The sequence below is a fragment of the Acanthisitta chloris genome, unplaced genomic scaffold, assembly GCF_000695815.1.
Source record: "Acanthisitta chloris isolate BGI_N310 unplaced genomic scaffold, ASM69581v1 scaffold3437, whole genome shotgun sequence".
Classification (NCBI taxonomy): Eukaryota; Metazoa; Chordata; class Aves; order Passeriformes; family Acanthisittidae; genus Acanthisitta; species Acanthisitta chloris.
Window position 1 is genome coordinate 25635 of NW_008680837.1, and position 22585 is coordinate 48219.

The 22585-nt window shown below is 40.1% G+C and overlaps 1 protein-coding gene across 1 annotated transcript in view; it reads left to right on the forward strand.

The window, feature by feature from the left end:
- The window catches only part of LOC103805228 (chromosome unknown open reading frame, human C20orf194), a gene marked incomplete at its 5' end in the record, with an annotated part of 59177 nt that overhangs the window by 15864 nt on the left and 20728 nt on the right, over positions 1-22585 (forward strand). Inside the window, 15 exons of the mRNA XM_009077869.1 lie at positions 1252-1350; positions 2052-2107; positions 2940-3075; positions 4642-4723; positions 5581-5617; positions 8564-8651; positions 9061-9137; positions 9404-9448; positions 9909-9954; positions 10295-10406; positions 10827-10897; positions 11681-11731; positions 12535-12622; positions 15194-15297; positions 19344-19490. Of these exons, the coding sequence (XP_009076117.1) occupies positions 1252-1350; positions 2052-2107; positions 2940-3075; positions 4642-4723; positions 5581-5617; positions 8564-8651; positions 9061-9137; positions 9404-9448; positions 9909-9954; positions 10295-10406; positions 10827-10897; positions 11681-11731; positions 12535-12622; positions 15194-15297; positions 19344-19490 (1239 nt within the window). The remainder of the gene's footprint in view (positions 1-1251; positions 1351-2051; positions 2108-2939; positions 3076-4641; positions 4724-5580; positions 5618-8563; positions 8652-9060; positions 9138-9403; positions 9449-9908; positions 9955-10294; positions 10407-10826; positions 10898-11680; positions 11732-12534; positions 12623-15193; positions 15298-19343; positions 19491-22585) is intronic.

Genomic DNA, 22585 nt, shown 5'->3' on the forward strand with positions numbered 1-22585 from the left:
GTTCTGAATTTTTAATCAGTTTCTAGCTTGGCAGCAAATTAGGCTTTTAATATGTAGCAAGTTCAGCAGTAATTATCCTTTATTAATAAAACATTGGTAGTTTCCACCAATTTGGTTGTTTAATCAACCACTTTAATGGCAGTTGAAATGTCACAGAGCTTATAAGGCTCAGTCTAAGTAATCACTCTGATGCTTCACTTCCCCTTTACTGTGTGGGGGTGAGATAAATGTTTGACTTTTCCTACCCATAATACGTCTGCCCTGACACAGATTTATCTATCCTATCTGGAAGTTTTCATCCTATAAGTTGTTGTTAAATTGACTTCAAATATTCTGACAATAAATTAATGAAAGAGGTTTGTAAGCTTTAATCTCAGAGAAATTGGTGATTTTAAAAGTGATTCATTTTCTCAGTGAAGAAGAAGTTAGATGATCTTAAAGAACATTTGAAGCTGGTCTATGTTTATCCTTATTTTTTTGGTTAATACATATTAAAATGAGGATGTGTCTCGTCTTCCAAGTTAGTCTGTGCCAAGTGACCTTTGTGAATCTGGAGAGCATTTTAGAATTGGTCAGTTCTGTGAGATTCCATTCCCAGCATGACACACTCATTTCATTTCATTGTTCCTCTCATTTTTTAAATGAATTTGAAAGAAACATCTGTAGTCACCTCCCTGTTTAGTTCTGCTTTAGTGAGGTGTTGCCAGTAATTCCTTTCTCACTTCCCAGTTATTTCTACAAATGCAGATGAAGAGGTGACTGTGTCAGTTGCATGCCATGAGCTTCCCAAATTCCCCATCCTGCTCCTCACTTTCTGGCCATAAGTTTACTTAGTGTCAGATAGACATTACTGCAGAACCATATACAGATTTAAAAACTGAAATTTAACTCTAAGTGTTCATTTTGGAAGTCTTATGGGAAATATGAGCTCTGAGTTATGAGTGATCTCAAAGCAATGTAATTCCTTGGGTTAAAAGCAGATGGTGAGGGCTGTGGCACTTCATCCTCTTCTGCCTCTTCACTCCCTAAAAACCTCAAAACCCAAACCAACCAAAATCACACCCCTCCCAAAAAAAAGATCTCCTGAAATGCAGCAGAAAGTCCTTATCTTTTAAAACATGTTTATTTCCTTGTACTGATAGTTTGATTGGGCAGGTTGTACTCTGTGCTGCGTAGTGAAATGTCATCTGTGACTTCCTTCTCTGCTCTAACATTTGCCTTGAAAAATAATATTGAATAATTTTCCTCTAGGATTTGATGCTTTTTGAGCACCAGTGGACCAACTTTTTTGCTAATTTTGACACTGAAATTCCCTTCATCCTGGAGCTCTCAGAATCTCAGGCAGGGGAGGTAGGTCTTCTTCAGGAATCCTTGGAAATCCTTGTGTCGTCCATGCACAAGGAATTCAGCATTGGGGTGGATTTTCTTTCCTACCCAATCTCACCTTTCATCTTTGAGGAGCAGAAACCTATTGCTGGGGTTTCTTTAAGCCACCACCCACCTTAAAAATCCATGGTATGATGGGTTAGGGCTGTTGGGAAATTCAGCCAAGTGGTTGTTCACTGATAATTCAATTTAGTTGATTTTTATCTGCACAACAGGTATTTGTAGGGAGATTAACTTTCATTTTGATGCAGTCTGCTATGTGCACAGCCTAACAAGTTGAGGTTGCACATACCAAATCTCAAACATAACTGAGGATAACATACAGCATGGGTGAAAATAGCACTTTTGGTGGTGGCTGTTGCTTTTGAAGCATTTTGTTGCTTTTTTGAGCAACCTAGTCTGGTGGAATGTGTCCCTGTCCATGGCAGGGGGTTGGAACTGGACGAGCTTTAAGGTCCTTTCCAACCCAAACCTTTCTGGAATTGGGTGATTAAACAGATTTAGTAGTGTTTGTGTTTGTTTATGGAGGTTGGAAGTAGTTTTTGAGGATTCAGTTTCTCTGAGAAGGTTAATTCAGGTTTGTTTTTAATGATAGTGAGGATATATCACACTTTCTGTTCTCTTCTATTACTTCTAATCAGGTTTTTGTTCTTAATTCTTCACAGCCCTTCAGAAGCTATTTTAGTCATGGAATGATCTCAAGCCATATAACAGATAACAGGTATTGCTCATTATTCCCCGTGGAATTGTGGTGTCAGTAGGTCCTCAATTTGTTGTTGCCCAGAGAAGCTGTGGCTGCCCTGTCCCTGGAAGTGTTCCAGGCCAGGTTGGATGGGGTTTGGGACAACCTGTTCTAGTGGAAGGTGTCCCTGCCCATGGCACAGGGTTGGAACTAGGTGGTCTTTAAGGTCTCTTCCAACCCAAACCAGTTTGTGATTCTGTGACATAGTTGTAAATGAAATATGAAGGGTATTTGTCATATATCGGAAAAGAGTTCTGCTGTTTCGAGCTAAATCAATGTTGCTTAGCTACCTGCATGTCTGCAGATTCTTCTTTGTTTGGAATAAACCAGTGAAGTACAATGTCCTTTATTGTTTGCTGCATCCTATATTATTTGCATTGAAATAAAGCAACAAAAAGCCTTGACCTCTCCAGCTGTGTCTTGGGCCCAAGGACAGAACTAAACCCAAAATAGTTTTCTTTATTTCCAATACGGTCACTTCTGGGGTTTTCAAGACGGTGAATTTTAAACTAACCAGCTTCTCAAGGCAGTTTAAGAGGAACAAAAAATCTAATATAATTTGGGAAAGGCCTTGAGATACCTTCTTGTATATGAAAAAAATTATAGTCTTTTTAAATGCAAGTAGATTTTTTTCTTTGGAACTTGGTCTTGTCCATGGGAAACTTCGTGCAGCTCTAGTAAGTTCTTTTGGTTGTACTCTTTCAGTCAGAAATTCAATAGTTAGTCCATCAGACTTGAAAGCTTTGATTTCATTTGTTGTTTTAAAGTTTTCTCCAAGTGTTTTGGTGGTGATTCCCTGTTTCCTCCTCAGCCCGAGCCGACAGCCCTTTGTACTGTTTGGCAGCCACTCAACTAAGGAAAACCTCAACTCTGGTAACTTTAATTTTCCATCAGAAGGACATCTGGTTCGAAACACTGGCCTTGGGGGGAGCACTGCCAAGCACATGGTAAGGCTTTGGAGTAGTTACCTGAGATTTTGAAGCAGTGTATATTTTCCTTTTCTTCCTGTATTTTTTGTGCTTATCTTCCAGGAGTTGAATACCTAATTCTTCTTAGCATAAAACACGTATTAGCTTAACAATTAATCAGTTTAAGGAACAATTGTCCTTTTTCTTTCTTCTTCTTCCAAATTCAAATCCTGGATGCTTAATCAGGAGCTGCTGAATGAGTTAAAATAATTATTTTTCCCTGTAAAAATGCAATTTTTAAACACTCGTGCTGAAAGTATAACGGGGTGGGGGAGAGGGAAATGCTGTTTGTGAGGACCTTTGTTCTAGCCATGAAGTGGAAGTATTCTATAATATACTTAACTCTGACACACAGATTTTATTATAATCAGAATTGTTTATCTCTTAACTTGTTTAGCTCTTATAAAAGGTATAGAAAGACACTTATTATGGTAATATCTGTGTGAACAGACATAGGATATTTACCTGTATCCAGATTTCAGTGTGTCCTTCAGGAACTGTTCATGAAACTCTGAAACTCTTTGTGGTGTTCCAAGAATGTTAACCATGAAATTTTAAAGATTAACTTGTTTCCATTTTCAAGTAAAAGCTTAGTTTGTAAACATTTGATGAGGTCGATGGCTGGTTGCAACCACCGCGCAGGGGCCGTAGCTGGGGAAGGACCTCAGGGAGTTGAGACCCTCTGGCTGGAGGGGCTCGGTGCCTCCAGAAGGTAACTGGCAGCAAAGGAGGAGAGGTAGTGTGCAGATTGCAGTGTGCAGAATTCCCTGCTCCCTCCAGGGGCTCTGGGAGGTGTGCAAGTCCAGAGTCTGTGCTGCTGAGGAGATGGATGTGCTTGAGTCCAGGTTCTCATGGAGTGAACGGATGAGTGAGGGGATGAGTCTCTGAGCTTGTCATGACAACATTTCATGCCTTAGGGATGGATGGACGGACGTGGCTGTTCTGGACACATCATGTGTCAAAAGGCTGAGAAAGGATTGTTTTAGCATCCTGGTGAAATCTCATCCTCCATTTGCTGCTCTGTCTATTTCTCTAAAAACACTTTCCATTTTTGTCTTTTCTTCCCTTACCAATAAGACCATTTGATACCTTTCCAAATGCAAGTGCAGGTTTATTCTGATGTACTTGCTCCCTCTGTTGTCCTCAGATACTGATGCTGTTCTTAAACAGGTGGTTTGTTTACAGGTGCAGGTGTTACTGTTTTAATAGGGTGTCATGAAATAGTAAATAAGACCAAATGCCAGCATAGTTATGGGAACCTGACACACTTTCCTCTCCATGAAAAGAGCAGTTGGCATAGGAAATTGAAAAGACAAGTCAGAGCTCATCTCCTTTCCCAAGTCTTTCAACCATTCAGGTCAAGTCAAAAGTGAAATAGACCTTTGAAAACGTAAGTTGCCTTTTCCAAATCCAGTTCGTGTGTGTTGTACACTCCTGTAGTCTGTCAGTGCTTAGAAGGCTTAAGGGGAAGTTAGTTTATTGTTAATTGTTGCACCAATTTGGTTTACTAATGTCTTTTTGTATCTCATTAATACTGACTACTAGGTAGTGCAGTGTGTGTCTCCAAAGGGACCTCTGGCTTGTTCAAGGACCTATTTTTTTGGAACCACTCACATTCCTTTCCTGGGTAAGTGAATTAAATATACCAAGTTATTCTCTTGGATTCTGTGAAAATTTGTAGCAATTAAATGTTGGCTTTGATTCTGTTATGAGCATGGAGTGTTAGGTACTGTGTGGTTTTGTATTCAGGGCATGAAATAGTGGCAAATTTCATGCATAAAATCTCTCAGATCTGAGTGTTACACATAGAATCTGTCAGATCTGAGTGTGGAGGCCCTTTACAAATACCAAATAAGCATTTAAGTCTGTGTTCCATGTGGACTTATAGAAGAACAGTCTCCAAAAATTCAGTAATTCAAAGTGGTAGTTGTCATATAATTGAGGATTTTTAAAGGGCCAGAAAAAATTATTTCACTTATACCCTTCATCCTCTGGTTTGGGAATATAGTGGGTGATAATTGTCTTCCGAAATAAAGGCAAGACATATGAAATGTTTAAAAAACATTTTTCTGCCCATTTTAAATGGCTGCATGAATCCATGGATAAAGTCAGTCCTTAGGGTTACGATATCCCTTGAAACCATATCCAGCTCAGAAAATAACTGAAGAGAAGATGGCTGGAAGATTGGAATGTATTTGCAGCATGTATTTGCTCTGATTGTGCAGGAATGGCCTCTCTGGGAGACAGGATACAGGCTGAGAGGGATCCTTGTTCTACCCAATGCAGCTGATTTTAGGGGTTGCAAGTTTTCATCTTGCCCACAGTATTGTCCTGGCTGTACTGGTACAAGTCAGCCTGTGCTTTATTTTGCTCTGAATCTCCAAACCAACCGCAGGAACATAAAATACTGAATAAATATAATTTAAGATGTGCAGCAGAAGTGTCTCAAAGTGCTTAAACCAAACCTTTTTGGCTTTAATACAGGAAATGACAACGAGATGCACAATCAAGCTGAGCATGTGTAAGCTGCCAACTTTTTATATTGCTCCTTAACCCTTCTTTCTTCATACCTCATAGCAGTAGGGCAAAACCTGCTTTTAGTCAGCAGTGGCTCTTGGCATTTGCAGAGACATCTTTATTCAAAATGTAATGTGCATGTAAGAGAGTTTCAAAGGCAAAGTGCTCGTGGAGGGCTCCAGTGAGCAAACTAGGAATTGTTAGTGTGACATACAGCTAAGTAGGAAAGGAAGTAGTAAATTTTGCTTAAATTGTAAGATACAAAAGTTTTATTAAGCTGTTCAGAAATAATTGGTTTAAAAGGTGCTTTATATACACCAAGGAGGAAAATATCTCTTACTGAAGGGGAGTTTGTTGTACGGATAGAAGAAAAAGTAATTTTTAGGCTAGTTTCATGAAGCTAAACAATGTATAAGATTTATAATCACTAGTGAAAATGCCAACAAGGAGCACTCAGACTTGCAAAGAAATTGACTATGTTAAAATGAGATGAAAGTTAACATTTTGTTTGGAAGCTGCAAAGCTTCTGCACATTTTAGCCTTCTCAAAACAAGCCTTTGTTTATCCATGTTGATGTCTAATTCTCTGCATGTTATAGATACCTGTCCAGCTTTGAGAACATAGTAAATGGTCTGCTTTGGTCCTGCTCTCTCTCTCGATAAACCAGACCTTTCCTTAGAGATTTTGTCCTCCTTGTTAGGATCATTTTAGGAGCCTCTGCAGCAGAGCAGTTGGCAAATCTTCATGACATGTTAGCAAGATGTTAAAGAAGTGTCAGCACTTCCACACTAGGTACTGTTGACTTTTGGTAATTGTAATACAGTTCTCAAAGACATAAAAGTGGAATTAGTACACTGAGCAGCAGGTTTTTCATTTTTTACAGTAAACTGAACTCCAGCAGGTCATTTTCTTATATATATGTTCTGCTCAAACATTTCTTGTCCTACTTCTAAGAAAAGACTTTGTGCTAAATAGATTTCTAATCAGGTAGAAAAGCTCCAAGCAGTCAGGGGCAGTTGGTAAAGGCAATAGTTTTTATAAGCATCTATTTTTTGGAAGCATCCTTCTATTGGAACAAATAATCAAGTTACAACAACAGCAGCAAAATGAGCTTTTCTGGCAAATGTGACCTTGTAATTCTGGAATTAGTTTGCAGCCAAGTCCTGTAACTGGTTCTTATATTTGTTAACATCAATATGTGAAATAAAAAGTATTTCATAAGTGCAATTCAGCCCAAATTTGGCTGTCTTTAGGAGGCAGAACTGCAACCTAGAGTGCATTTTGGCTGGAGTGCATGAACTGACTCTGAATGTAAGGATAAACAAGGGTAAATTTTGTATTTTTATATTTTTTGTTAAGAAAATGCCATTTTATATTTTGCATTGTTAGTGTTAACATTTTAAGGTGGGAAGAAGAGTAAAGTATTGATATATGGGTAGTTACTGGTTAATGTAAAGCACAACCCACTGAGGTGTTACCTTGCAAATATATGTGTGAATTTGAGGGAAAAGAGGGATGTTACAGACCTAGGAAGAACTGTGCACATTTCCTGTACTGAGCATGTACTGAAAACACATTTACTGCGTGTTAGTACATGAAATTACGTAGAACGAAGCTGAAAAAGTAGTCAGAAGGTTCAATTTTAAAATCATTTGCTGCTGTTGGGGATGATCAAGCACAGGCAGTGATGCATTTTATGGTTCCTCTGTGCTGAGCCATGTTTGGGAGCTTCAGGTGCTTTTTTTCCATCCTCCAGGAATGCTTTGCATATGGCTTAAATGCTGTATCCTTCTCTTTCTTGCCCCCTCTTGCCTCCCTTGACATCTAGCGGGTGCAGAGGAGTAATGAGAGGAGTTCGGAGGTTTGGGAAGGAGAACTCCAGTCAATCTACTTCCATTTTTGTTCCAGTGTAGCAGGAAGACAGAGGCTGATGATCCTTAGTTGGGCACAGGTGCTATCTTTCCTGTCATCCTGAAGTTATGTCAATAGCTGGAATTCAATTCTGGCTTCACCTAACTTTGGTTTGTTACTGTACAATTCTTTCGGATCCCTTTTAAGAAGGGAATTGGACTAAGCTGTGAGTCAATCTACTTCCATTTTTGTTCCAGTGTAGCAGGAAGACAGAGGCTGATGATCCTTAGTTGGGCACAGGTGCTATCTTTCCTGTCATCCTGAAGTTATGTCAATAGCTGGAATTCAATTCTGGCTTCACCTAACTTTGGTTTGTTACTGTACAATTCTTTCGGATCCCTTTTAAGAAGGGAATTGGACTAAGCTGTGAGGGAGATTTCAAAAGGGAATTGGAAGAAGAAGGGAATTGGACTAAGCTGTGAGGGAGATTTCATGGAATCAGAGAATAATTTGGGTAGGAAGAGACCTTCAAAATCATCCAGTTCCAACTGCTGCCATGGCAGGGACACCTTCCACTAGCCCAGGTTGCTCCAAGCCCCATCCAGCCTGGCCTGGAACACTTGCAGGGACGGAGCAGCCACAGCTTCTCTGGACAACCTGTGCCAGTGCCTCAGCACCCTCACAGGAAAGAATTCCTTCCAAGTAACCTATCTAACCCTGCCCTCTGGCAGTGGGAAGCCATTCCCTCTTGTCTCTCTGTCACTCCAGGCCCTTGTGCATTTAGGATGTGATTCCTGATACAACTCCAGTGAAAGTCAACAGTAAACCACACTTTTTGTTTTTGACTACCAAAATCACCAGAAACATTTGTGTCAAGAGGTATTTTCCCAAAATACTCTGTAATTTGAGCAATTTCACTCCTCTAATGTCATTTTCTTAAACTGAAAGCTTAATTAGAAAGCTGTTTCTGCACTAACTTGAAAAAGGAGCCTTTCCTTATTAAAGGACTTGTGCAATGAGAGGAGAAACTGCTCCTGTAAGGAGAGGAGGAAGCAAACTCTGTGTGTGTAGTAAATGTTGTGTTTGTATCTCTCTTCAGTGCGCTGTTGTCGCAAATCTATTCTGCTGTTGTAGAGGCTGTGCTTGCTGGCATTGAGTGCTATGCTAAAACTTCCACTGAATCCAAGGTAAATGAAGCACCCATTCCCTCTCTGTCATTGTTGATTTGGATTGCTTGCTGTAAATTACATGCAAACCAAAACTAAACCCAAAAGAATGAGTGTTTCACTCAGCTGCATAACCTTAGTGAAGTTCCTTCCGTGGCCTCCAACCAGTCTCTCTCAGAGAGAAGTTTAAAGCAAGAGAAATGTCAGAATATATCTAATCTTATCACCTCCATTTGTTTTTCCATCTTTCATCAATTTTCCTGCCCTCATAGTAAGGAAAATGAGATGTGTGAAAGAACAATTTTTAGCCTGGTGCATCATTGTGGTACTGTCAGTGTATGTTCGCTTGTTTATCTCATGGACACTCCTGGACTTACTGGGATTGGGAAGGATGGGAAAAGGGATTTTATTCTCCATTTCCTTTTTGCAGGCAAAGGAGGTGGCAGAGCAGGTGCTCATGTCTGTGTTAGACACCCTTTGCTTCCCACAGCTGAAGTCTGCCCTGCGGTACGTACCTCCAATACTGTGTGATGGATTGTCTCAATGCATTGGCTTTAGGGGGGGAAAAATGTGCCAGATGTTAAACTGAATTTCCGTGACCGCCAAATTCCAAGACTTCATAATGCATTCAGACTTTCATAATTATTCCTTTTTCCTGCTTTTTTAATCACTTCAGCACTTATTCTTAAATCTTATCTACACTTTGAATCTTATTTTTCACATGTAGAAGAATTTAAACCACGTTTTTCACCACTTCAATTTCTGTTCTACAGCTCCAAAGTCGCTTTTCAAATTCAGGCTGTGAATAACCATGGAAGGTTTGTATCACTTACATCTTACACTTCATGTTATTAATTTGTTAATTAGTGCTTTTAGTGCAGTAATGAATTTATTTTTGTCTTAGAACTTCTGCGAAAACATTGATTATTTTCTACAAGATATGCTAAATACTTTTGTGTGTGAGATAGTTTAATGATTTCATATATGTGATTCTGTGGAATCTTAAAAACATTACAAAAATAAAAAGCAATTGGGCAGAGCACTTTTATTAACTGTTAATGAGCAGAAACAGCATGAGCTCATTAAGTTTCCTTTTAAAATCATGCTTTTAACTTAGTTGATATCACAAGCTTGTGCTTTTTTAATCCCTACACTGCCTAATTGACTGTAATGGCTACACAAATAAGGGTTTATTTTAAAACAAAATAGCCTTTTTGGTTGCTGTACAGTCACTGAAGATGATCTAACTTAAATGTTTGATTATCATTATTGTTCTAGAATCACTCCTTTAGATAATGAGGATAGCCTGAGCTTGATCAAAACTGTAAGTAAGCTAATATTATTATAATTATTGTTAGTGTTATTAATTTTATTAGAAACTAGAGTTCAAGTGGCTGTTTTTGTGGGGCATACTGAGACCCTGATGTGAACATAAGTGTAAGGGGAGAGATGAGAGAGATTTCAAATGCTGAAACAGCTCTAACATGAAGTCAGACAGTGGAATTTGGAATAAAACACTGACACAGATTTCTGATCTCAGACTTTGCACCACAGTGCAGAAGTGGTGGGTTAGGAGTTTTGAAACATACGGATTTTGCTGTTTCAATTGCAGTATTTCAAGTTCTGCTTTCTCTTCCTTCCTTCCAACTCTTGGATTGCTGTAGGCATCTATGATGGTGTTTGACATTCCAGACTTGCTCACAGGACGAGGATGCTTGGGATCTGTTGTGTTTTCAGAGTCCTTCCTAACATCACAGATACAAGTCAAAGAGAAAGGTGAATGTTTGAACTTTTAACACCAGTCTTGTCCTTCTGTTGCCTTTGCTGTGATGGAAAAGCAAAAGAGCTTCCAGTGGATGGTACTAGTGTTACCATTATGGGTTTGGAACACTTTTGGTGGGGAAATGAGCAAAGGAGGAAGCCATGTGCCAAGACCAGAATAAATCAGGGTTTCTTGGACATTGTCTAGCAGTTCTCTCTCCAAGGAGACTGGGAGCTACTCTGCTGTGAAAGCTTCATTTAAACACTAATAAGTCCTTAAAATAGTGAGAAGATTTTCATATCTCCTAAAGAAATTTCAGGGTTAACCTAAGTTACTTTAAAGAAGTAACTTTTTGGATGTTCTGAAGTGTGTATATATATATATATATATTCCAGCCTTAATAAACTGCTTTGCTTCCCATGACTTCCCTGCAGATGGCAGCATTAATCCACAGACCAGCCACATTATCCTGACTGCAGTTATCCCAAGATATGCTTCCTGGCTGGTGAGTGCACACAAACTTAGCTGAGTTTATAGACATACAGATTCACAAATGAAAACGTGTTATAAGGATATGGATGTGTGAGGAAAAATATGGAACTTGGGCATTGAAACAGAGTATTAATATAGTATTATCTGATTTTTGGATTTGACATGGAATGAATTGGATGACATGAATGAATTGGAAACAGGTTACAGATCCATTCTTAACACAAGTTTTAAACTGGTTTTAGCTGTGCAAAGGCTGTACAAGTGCACAGTGTGACTTTTGAAAACTCTGTTTATTTTGGGGCAGTGTAGATCACCCCAACACAAAGCAACATTTGTATGCAAACGTGTAATGCACTGCGCTGTGTTAGAGGGAGAATTCCAGCGGATGTCATGGACTTGGACAACATTATGCTCTTTGGCAATCCATACTTCAGCAGAAATAAATATTAAGACTGAATGGGGTACACTGTTATGTGTCTATATAATATTAGTTTAGTCTATAAAACAACTTAATGGAGAGAATCACCTTAAATATGTTGCAAGGAACTATTTGAGTCCCAAGATAACACAATAGTAAGAGCACAAAACTGTCGTTGAGGCACTCTGGGCTCAGGGTTTTATTTACCTTTGCTACCTGATATTCTGGTTTGCCTCAGAACTTCTTTAATGTTTTTTATTTAATTTCAGGCTTGCTTTGTGTGTGTGTGTATATATATATATACACACACAAATGTATGTTTATATATGTATATATTGTAACATAAATCACAATACAATTGGAAACTTTCTACCACAGGTTGAAGACAGTGATGTGAAACTCTCTGAAAAGGCACAGACCGTATTGAAGGTAAAATGAAACATTTTTGTTAAACTAAAGAAGTTATACTTTCACAAACCAGTAGTCAAAAAACCTTAGCTCCTGGCAAAACTGTCTTTTATGATGTGTGTTTCTTCCCTTCTGCAAGACTTGCCTGTACTGCACTGTCTCTTTCAAGCTCTGGCCTACAAAAATACATTGTGTGTAAACGTTTAAGCTTTTCTATATTTCACAGAACGGCAAAACCCAAGAGCAAAAAGGGTTCTAATAAAACTACCATTTCATGGAAGCCTCACTAACCATTACTCATGGAGCTCATGGGTTTCCAAAAACCCCCAAAACTCAATGGCACTCTACATGCAACTTTCTTTTAACTCAATTAGCTGTTAAGTGGCTAAAGGAAAACACTCTAAGCACTAGGAAAAAAAAGAATTTGGAATCTGGGAACGTCTTAAATCACATGAGTTTCACATTTGTGGTTTCATTTGTGGTTACTAGGAATGTTCATTATAAATAGATTTATTTTCCTGTATTATACTTTTAGCTCAGTAGATTGACAAACTCAAAACAAAAAGCTCTGCCCTGTGGTTGTGACAATAACTTGTAACTTCATAGCTGCTGGCAAAGCCAGAATGGGGGGAAAATTACCCTCTTGCCTTGCTGTCTTCCACTGGTCCTTCTGTATTCAAGCAGTATAAAACTCCTTTAAAGTTCTGACAGATGCTCTTTAAAATGAAATCTTTCATCTTGAGGCCAAAGCATGAGAAAATGTTCTTGCCCGGATTAGTCCTTGATCCAGTCTGTGATGTTACTGTTTGTTTTTTCCTGTTTAGGAGGACAAATCTTTCCTGGGCACTTTACTCACTGGAGGTGATGGAGCTTATATTTATTCCAGCAATCCCCAGGCAATGCCTGCAGAAGGTGAGGTGTGGTTGGGTTTTCTTCGCTTGTTTTTCCTTTGTTTTGGTTTTTAAAGATGAGGGAGACACAATTTCTGGTATTCACAATCTTGTGAGCCAAACTGTACCATCATCTTCAGCTTTCTTTCCATTTGCCTTTACAACTCTCTCCTGTTAAATTCCAAGTCTCTGTCAGAGCTGTGGGCTTACTTTGGAGGCACATGGAGCTCTTACTTGATGGACAGTGAGGCTTTGCAGATGTGAAAGAGCTGTTTCCATGGTTAATGTTCAAAAACATGCACCCAGTTGCTGTTTCTGTCCTTTAATAGATGATGTACCTCATGTTTTCTGCCAATATGAGCATGAGGTTGGAAAGATTGGGCATTACAAGCAGGAAGATGCTTGATCTTGGTCCTTTCCAGATCCAACCCAGTTCCTGCTTTCTGACACAGGATTACTAGCAACACTCTTGGAATGAATATGCCACTAATATGACTAAAGACAATTTATGAGGGCTGTTGGGAGGGGTTTCCCTCACTCCCTCACTCTTGCTTGAACCAGTAGATACTTTCTAAGGCATAGTACTTTTATATTCCAATGTACAAAGTTGTCACAGTGCTGATGTGCAGCAGAAGATAAGGAATATCTGCCATTAAGTGCTTGGTGTTGATGGTCTGTAGAGCAGAATCTTCAGCTTAATTGTCTTTGTAGTTATGCCATGTAGTGTTGGTGCTAAATAATATTGTACAAGGCAATTAAAGTTCAAGCTTCACACAGGGGAATTTGCTTTTGCTCTGATGGATCAGATTTTCAAGAAAAAAACCTTAATGCAGATCTATTTATTGAGCTGTTGTGCAATGCAGTGCTGTGAGCGCAAGTTCACTCAGGAAATCACTGGAGAGTGGTGGATTTTTTTTGGGCTTTGTTAAAACTGGCTTTGTGTGCCCCAGTGAAGCAATTTCTTTATTCCTTTTGGGGGGAGAGTCATGAAATTAAATCTTTTGACAGCACTTGGGCTGGAGAGTTATAAGTAGGTGCTATGAGGCCCATTATGTAACACTTCAGTGAGTGAGAGATTTTCTTAGGTGTCAAGTGGAAGTGAGGTTGATCTCATTCCCTTCCATGTGTGCTGTGGGACAGTTTGTTGTGCTCTCATTTGGGCTCTACTGAGGTGGCAGCAGCTTGTCTGGCAAGATTAAGTGCAAAAGGTGCATGGAATCATGGAATGGTTTGGGTTGGAAGGACCTTAAAGCCCATCTAGTTCCACCCCCTGCCATGGGCAGGAACACCTTCCACTAGCCCAGGTTGTTCCAAGCCCCATCCAACCTGGCCTGGAACACTCCCAGGGATGGAGCAGCCACAGCTTCTCTGGACAACCTGTGCCAGTGCATCACCACCTTCACAGGGAACAGTTTCTTCCCAATATCCATCTTGCCCTGCCCTCCTTCAGCTTAAGGCCATTTTTATTAAAACCAAACCTTAATACTGAAGAAGTTTGAAGATCTTGTGCCAAGTTGCCATTTCAAGAGGAAAACATCTTAGTCTCTTTTTCATTTCTCCTCATCACTGTTTGTGCCAGCTGTGCCCTCACTTTTGCTGGGTTTTAGTTACTCTGCTTTATTGAAATGTAACTGAGTAATACCTTTTGTCTTTTTTTTTCCCCAAGAAAATATTTAACCTTTCCCCTTTGCTGACTCACACACTTCCCTGTGTGGGATGTGATCCTGCTTTTATGCCTGGTCCAGCTCTGGCAGCAGAGCCCAGCTGGCACCTCCTGCTCAGCCATTCGTTCATGGCTTCCTTATGCCTGTCAGGAATTACCTCTTTGCTGGTGTCAGTTTCTAGCATGGAATTCTGCTTCATCCATTTTACCACCCTACCTTGATGTTTCTCATTTTGCAGCTGCTCTCCTTAGTCTTTCATTCTGTTAAGGACCAAAATTTAAATGTTACAATGATCAAGTGGAAAATTTAAACATTGTTGTAATGTGTAGGTGGAAAAACTAAATATTGTTTAAATTCTTAAAATTTAATTTAAATCTGAAGTAAATTTTTAATTTAAATTGTAACTTTTATGTAAAATTAAAATTTACAATTTATTTGTAGGTACAATTTCATTTTAAGCAAAATTTTTAACTTAAATTTAAACATGTTTAAATATTCCACTGAGACATTTTTACAATGTTCACTTTGTTACGGTGATTAAATTTTCAACAATTTTGTGTGTAAGCTTTTCTTAAGTTTTTGTGTTGTCAGTTTTATATTTCTGGAAGTTAGAAATTGAACAGGGTGGAATTTTTTTGACTTTTAAATTTAAAAAGCCCCAGAATATTCATGATAAGTGGCTCCAGGGGGAAAGATAAAGTCAAATGCAATCATAGCCATGGTTCCTGCCCTTAGAAGCAGACACAGTAAAGGTTGAGTGGTTGTGCTCTCTAGATACTATCCCAAATCTTTTCTCAAATGTTCTGCTTGTTGAATATAACAAAATCCTGTAGGAACTGAGATTTCTTCCCCAGAAAGGAATGGCATTCATCACATGATGCTGAAACATTGATACATGCCTAATACAGTTCTTTTCTCTCAAATTCTAGGCAAATTGTACTTCTTTTCCAATGGCATCCTCTTTGCTGATCCCCACCATGGCAGCATTACCATTCCCAAGAGCCACATGAGTTCCATCTCTCTCTATGATGGGGTGAGGATTTTGTCTGCTCTTACTGTCAGAAACTTTTAATCAATTTTTAACAGTAATTCTATACTGTCCTAGCACAAAGTTACTATTCAGCTGCAGTTTTACCCGTGTCTCTGTACAACTGGAATAACTGAGGCAAGTCTACACTTTTGGTGCTGATTAACTTAACCAATCACTGATTAGTGAGTTGGGAGGAGAGAATTTTGCATTAGAGTTAGCAGTGTGATCTCAGTAGTGTGGAATTGCAGAGCATCACATTCAGAAAACATGTAGCAGTGTGAAGTGATGGGCAGAGGAAAGTTCAAGGCATGGTGAAGCGATACGGTGTTTTGAAGAGCGAAATGATGTCTTTTATTTCGAATATATTTGAATCTAGCACTTGGCCAACTTTCTGTGCTAATTAGCAGGTGTCTGACTCAGTGGGAATTACGAAGTCACAGAATCAGTCAGGTTGGAAAAGACCTCTGAGGTCATCAAGTCCAGCCTATGACCTAACACCACCATGGCAACTAGACCTTGGCACTGAATGCCATGTCCAGTCTCTCCTTAAGCAGTTGAGAGGTTAAGGATGATAACTCAGCTGTCCCCTCCTCCAGGAGGGAATTGCTGGGTTAATTATCACTGTCTCCTCCTCAAGGCAGACACTCTGGGTTAACCATCACTTCTTCAGAGTGGAAAAGAGATTGTTTGAGTTGGTTACTGTTTCCTGAACACTGGAAAACTCAAGTTTCCTTTAGTTTCTATTCTGTTGAGGTACAGTATTCCCCACTTGTGCAGTGACCTCCAGCAGCATTGTGCTGCTCTGATTTCATCAGAGAATACAGGAAATCAGTCAGTACAATCCAAGTGTGTGATCCAATGGAGATGAAAACACAACAGCAAAGAAGTTCTTACCTTAGCTGCTTTTTCTTGTACATCACAGTGATTGCCCCACGGTAGTCCAAGAAGCTATTTTAACACTGACCTTCCTTCTATTGTTTGAGTCAAGACACTCACTTTCATAGCACTTGCTATTTCTGGGACCTGGCCATCATTCTTGGGCTGGGGCCAGATTTGTGTGTGAAGCTAAGCCTTGACAGAGAGTGTATTATTGTTCTACTGACTTGGCATAATACAAGGGTGGAGGGTTTAAGCTGTTAAGAAGTGACAGGAGAAGGAGGGTAATTGTTAGTCGCTTTTTCCAAGAGTTATTGCAACAATATTGGTGGAAAAGAAAAGGATAATTTAATGCTAGGATTAAAATAAAAGATACGAAGACTTGAAACGATGCAAAGTGCAGTTTTTCAGCAGCTCTATCACCAGGCCTGCTAGGTATTCTGCATTTTAACTTGAAAATGTCTGCATTACTGCTTCAACTCATGCTGCAGCCTTCTCTGTTCTGAGAAACTGACACTGAGCTGCCACCTGAGCCCATGAACCTCTTGAGGCTCGTGGACATGGAGGGCTGGGTAGGTTTTGGGCATTCCTCAAGTGAACAAATACTACTAGTTCAACAAGGCCAAGTGATGGGTCCTGCACTGAGATCATAACATCCCCCTGCAGTGCTCTGGGCTTGGGGCAGAGTGGCTGGAAAGCTGCTCCATGGAAAAGGACCTGGAGGTGCTGATTGACAGCAGCTGAATGTGAGACAGTGACTGCCCAGGTGGGCAGGAAGGTCTGTGGCACCTGCTTGTTCCAGCCATAGTGTGGCAGCAGGACCAGGGCGCCCTGTGTTGGCACTGCTGAGGCACCTCCAGTCCTGGGGGCAGTTTGGGCCCCACATAACAACAAAGACATTGAGGGGCTGCAGAGTGTCCAGAGAAGAGAACAGAGCTGGAGGAGGGTCTGGAGCACAAGGTGCAGCTGAGGGAGCTGAGGGGGCTCAGCCTGGAGAAAAGGAGGCTCAGGGGGAACCTTCTCACTCTTTGCAACTCCCTGACAGGACATTGGAGCCAGGTGGGAGCTGGGCTCTGCTCCCAGGGATCAAGTGACAGGACAAGAGGAAATGACCTCAAGTTGTGCCAGGGGAGGTTCAGGCTAGACATCAGGAAGAATATCTTCACTGAAAGGGTTGTCAGGCATTGGAAAGAGGCTGCTCAGAGAGGTGGTGGAGTCACCACTTCTGGAGGTGTTCGAGAAATGACTTGATGTGGCACTTAGTGCGGTGGTTTAGTTGACAAGGTGGTGATGGGTCACAGGTTGACCTCTATGATTTTGGAGGTCTTTTCCAGCCTAAATGATTCTGTGATTCTACTAAGTAATATTTAGATTTCACGATGACATTAACATCTTGTAAAACTTGGAACTAGATCCTTTTAACCTTTTAACCTCATGTCCATGGGGATTATTGCTGCTAGTTTCCAGCTTTTTTCAATTTGTGGAACCCCAAACGTTTTCCAGGAGGAGGAACACATTTATTGGACACTTCACGTGCAGATTGCAGCATATATGAGTTGGCCTTTTAGTCACTTCTCAGGAAAGCTCTGAGCTGTCCTGCAGGATCTGTGGGTTCTGTTCCAAAGGCCATTTTCTCTTAAGGGAACTTATTCTCTTTTAGGAGAATATTTTTGTATATTCCTCAGTAACCTCAGTGACTTTGAGAGGATTATTTTTATAATAAAGATTCTGTTTGCAAATGTTTCTGAATTGATACCGATTCTTATGTAACAGTTCCCAGCTTGAGCATTTTCTTCTCAAAAATTGGTACGTTGAGTTCTTTGCCCAGTTCTCCTGTTGCAAAGGGAAATGGCTGCTACTCACTTTCTGATTTGAGCCCTAAGTAATGGAGTATTATAGGAATTTCTTCCCAGAAAGGGTGATTAGACACTGGAATGTGCTGCCTAGGGAAGCGGTGGAGTCACCATCCCTGGAGGTGTGTATGAAGAGGTGGCATTTAGGGCCATGGTCTGGTTGCCATGGTGGACCTGATGATCTCAGAGATCTTTTCTAACCTTATTGATTCTGTGAATCCCCATTTCCCAGGGATGTTTCACACTGCCAGATTGTCCTGATTTTTTAATACTTTGGTGTGAAAAGAGTTACAAGTCAAAGCTTGAGTATAAAACACTTCAGCATCTTGTGCAGTTGTACATTAAGGAAATCCAAAATTCTTGAAATCCAGAAGCATAGAAAGGTTTGAGTTGGGAGGGAACTTTAAGGTCATGTAGTCCAACCCCCTGCCATGGGCAAGGTCACCTTCCACTAGATCAGTTTCCTCAGACCCACATCCAACCTGCCCTTGAATGTTTCCAGGCATTGAACATCCACCACCTCTCTGGGCAAAAAAAAACCCCCTAAAGCAAAAGAAAAACAAGGGTTGGTTTTGTTCTATTAGAACAAAGATTGGACAACCTGAGTTCAGTCCTTCTGAGGGAGACCCATCTTCAGGGCTTCAGTGTCCTGTTGGTGGAGACTGTTCAGGTGAAGAAGAAGGAGATTCAGTAGAAGTTGTAGAACATTGAAGAACCTAAGAGAAAGGAGACTGCCAACTTGCAAGTGACCTACACAGGCTGATAGTTGTGTTTCCTTGCAGCACAGTTCCTTTCAGACGAGGAACTCAAGAGCATGGTGCAAACGAAGTTTGGAATGGCACCATAGCATCCTTCTAAGCTTTTCGACTGGCATATAATTCATCTGTCATGTGGTATCTGTGCCAGAGATGTGTGGGTGTGGATGTAGGTGTAGGGTGGGGGTGTAGAAGAGTTTGTCGTGAAGCCTTAGCAAAGGAAAGCTCTAGTTTTTGGTGGGGGGACAGGAGTAGATATTAAAATGCAAGTTTTTGTGTTCAAGACAAGTCAAAGCTTAGGTGCTTAGAACAATTATGATACCTGTAACAGCTGCAGAGTAGAAACTGAGGAGTGCTGTAAGTGGCTGCACTTGGGCCTTCTGCTCCATCCCTGTGCCCTGCAAACTAGGCAATATTCAGGCCTTTATGCATGCCTAGCTAGGACTATAGCAGTTTTCTTCTGATCTCTGCTATTTAATGAATTAATTCTTTTTTTTACTTTCACCTACTGTTAATTATATCAATAAGTGTCAATCATAACTTGTTCTGTTTCTTCCTTTTCTAGGATTCAACCAGTATTGTTGCTGCTCTCTTCATAGACTTCCAAAGTTCCTTGCTTCCTCATCTACCCATTGAATTCCATACCCAGAACAACTTCTTGATGATTGCACTTTTCCCCAAAACAAAGATTTATAAAGCTTTTTATTCACAGGTAAAGGCAAAAGAGTTTGGTTTGAGGGGTGGGGAGAAACCACATAACTGCTCTGTGTGTTCCGGATGAGAGACAAGGGTGAATTTGTTGGTGTCTGTATCAAGTAATTAAATTTGGAGAGGAGTTTGTCTCTCACATTAGTTGAACCACCAAAGTTTGATGCCTGATGAGTAAATAGAGAAAAGGCTGAAAGGTCGAGGTCTTTCTTGCATCAGTCTCCGCAAACAAAACCTTTCCATCACAGAATCATCATAGAATCTACTGCTTTGAGCAGTAGGTGGGTCTGGAGATCTCCAGAGTCTCTTCCAACCAGGAACTCTGATTCTCTGTGATCTGTGGCATCTGCCTTGCAGACTCCACATTGTCAAGGCCTGCACTGCCCTGCCATGATAGCCCTTCCCAGGAGCATTATAGCTCCTGATCTCAGGAACTTGCATGTGTGAGAAACTAATTTCTGTATGAATTTCTAGCTCATTAACTTTAATGCTCCCCATGTGCTTTCATTTTGCCTTCTGAAGGCAGTGAGTGCTCAAAAAGCTCATTTTCTAGTAGTTGCATTTGAATGCAGCACTGGTGTGTAATTGGCTACAGCAATTGTATGGCATAGCAGAGGTTCTATTGTGTTTTTTTGTGGTCAGACACATTTGGATGGTGATCCTTAGGGAAGTTTTGTTAAAGTCTTTAAGTATCCCATATGGCATTGTGTTATTCTCTGAGTAGACTGGCTTCATGCATTGTGCTGCAGAGGCTTTTAATAAACAAAACTTTGTAACAATGGTGCTTTTGAGGAAACGAGCCTGGAGATTTTAGGACTTCACAAGGGTTTTAGGATGTGATCATCACACTGGACTGGAAAAGACCACCTAGCTCAATGAGTAGTCCCCACTGGTAGTATTAATAGTACTATAAAATGTCTCTTCCTTTTATCTTAAGTGTTTAAATTCCTCCCACTGCTCCACTCTGGGAATGGTTGAGAATCTGTTGTTTGGTTGGTTTTGAATTTTCAGCCTATTTTATTAGGTCTACTTTTATATCTGTTTTGTTTTTCTTTTCTCTACAAGAACACATCCAATTAATGTTTCCTGTTCAGAAATTTCAGACCTATTCTTTCTACCTTATTTAGTCCAGTAAAGTCAAACCAGATCCCTTTTAATCTATGCCTATAAAAAGTTCTCTTTTGTCTGATTGCTGTAATGCTTTTGTTTTGATCTGTTTTTGGCTGGAGACATCCAGACTCTCTGTAGTGTCTGAGGTGAGGGTGTTTGTTTATTAGACAGAGGCATTAATAGTTCCCTGCTCTGAAAATATTCTGGGGTCCCAATGGTTTGCCTTTGCTTTTCACTGCTGCCTTGAATTCACACATCATAGATGATAGGTCGGACTTGATCTCTGAGGTCTTTGCAAACCTCATTCATTCTGTGATTCTGTGATCCTGCTCATTTTTTGAGAAACTGCTTTGTGTCCTTCCTCTTTTGCTACCAACTGATATTCCAGCTGATTTTAGAAACATTTCCATGCTACTTACTGCTTTTATACTTACCTTCCTCCTATTTTTCCTTCTGTTTCTTCATTCTTACAGTTAGATTTACTTTTCTGTGAAGTGTCTCCCAACTGTCTCCCAACTTAATTCTCCAAAATGCTGTCAGGTCACTTCAGTTTTCCAAATTCATTGCAAAGGATGTTGTAGGGCATTCCTTAAACAAGTCTGCTGCTGAATGTCCTCAGCCCCTGCTGCTTTTTCTTGGAGCTATTTATTCCTGCCCCTCTTTGAGTTAGCTTTCTGCTGAGTAGTTTTACACTGAGGGTCAGTTTTGATAGTTTCAGTTTCTCATCTGGCACCACAGCAGTTGCTTTGCTAAAATTCAAGTAGATCAGTTGTGTCTTTTGTCTTGAAGATCTTCTCTTGTGAATGAAAGCTCTTCATCAGGTGGAGTGTAGCTGATGGTGTAAGCCATGGAAACATAGTACTGTATTTTGTCAGTATTTCTCTTCAGATATTTATTGATTTCCCCCATTTTTTTTCTCAAAATGTGCTATTGAAGCCTCACAGATTGCAAAGATTCACTAAGACATAGGTGCTAGTGTTACTCTTCTAAATTATCTGCCATCATACATTGCTTACTGGACTATGCTTTGACTATTCCAAGTCTCCTGTAAATTGGGAATGGCAGTTAGCCATTCCTCCAGATCTGGGTGGATTAAATTACTTGTAACTGAGATGGCTGCAGGATTTTGAGCACACAGAGCTGCAGTCTGTGAAGACAGGACAGTACCTCTCACATCCTCATTCAGATTGGTGGGGGATGAACATTCCCTTAGGCTTTGGGATGTGTTGATTTCTCTTGTTTTCTTCTTATTTAATACCACAACAGCTCTTTTTTCATTTTTCATCAGGTTGCACAAAAAGACCTGATTTATTTCCATTGAGTTCTTAGTCAGACCTGTGTTTACACTTTATCCCCACCCCTTTGCTAAAGAATATAGTATTCTTGTGACCAGTCCTTCCTTTCATCCCTTCTAGGCATTTCTTTTGGTCTTCTCTATCCCTTCTAGGCATTTCTTGCAGTCTGTTATATATATTTTGAGGTGGTTATTTGCTTGTTTGTGTGGATGCTTCTCCACAAGCAATATTGCCTTTGTTAGTATCTTCTCCACAAGCGATATTGCCTTTGTTAATATCAAAAGTATATTTTATTTTGATGGGTTTTATCTCCTATCCTTGTGTTTGGGATGCCAATTTGTTAATGGAAAGCAGTCTTCTCCCTTCCCCACTCGCTTTTTCTTGCAGAAAATGATTGTGAAAAATGACAATGGCTCTTGCCTTGACTTATGGAAAGAAGGGAAATACCAAGCCCTGGAATGACTTTGTGATTCATCTGAATCTGATTTCTAGGTTCAGAGTGCCATTCAGATTAATGTGCCTTGGCTGGAGCAATAGGATGAGAGCCAAAATATCATTCCCTAGAGGGGTGTAGGACTCCTTTTTCTTTTGGGAAGGAACAGAGTTTTTCTTAAATTTCTAGCAATGATTGCTGCAATGTTACCTCATGAAAGTGACAGCTCTACTTAAAAGAGACTGATAGTAATACAATTCC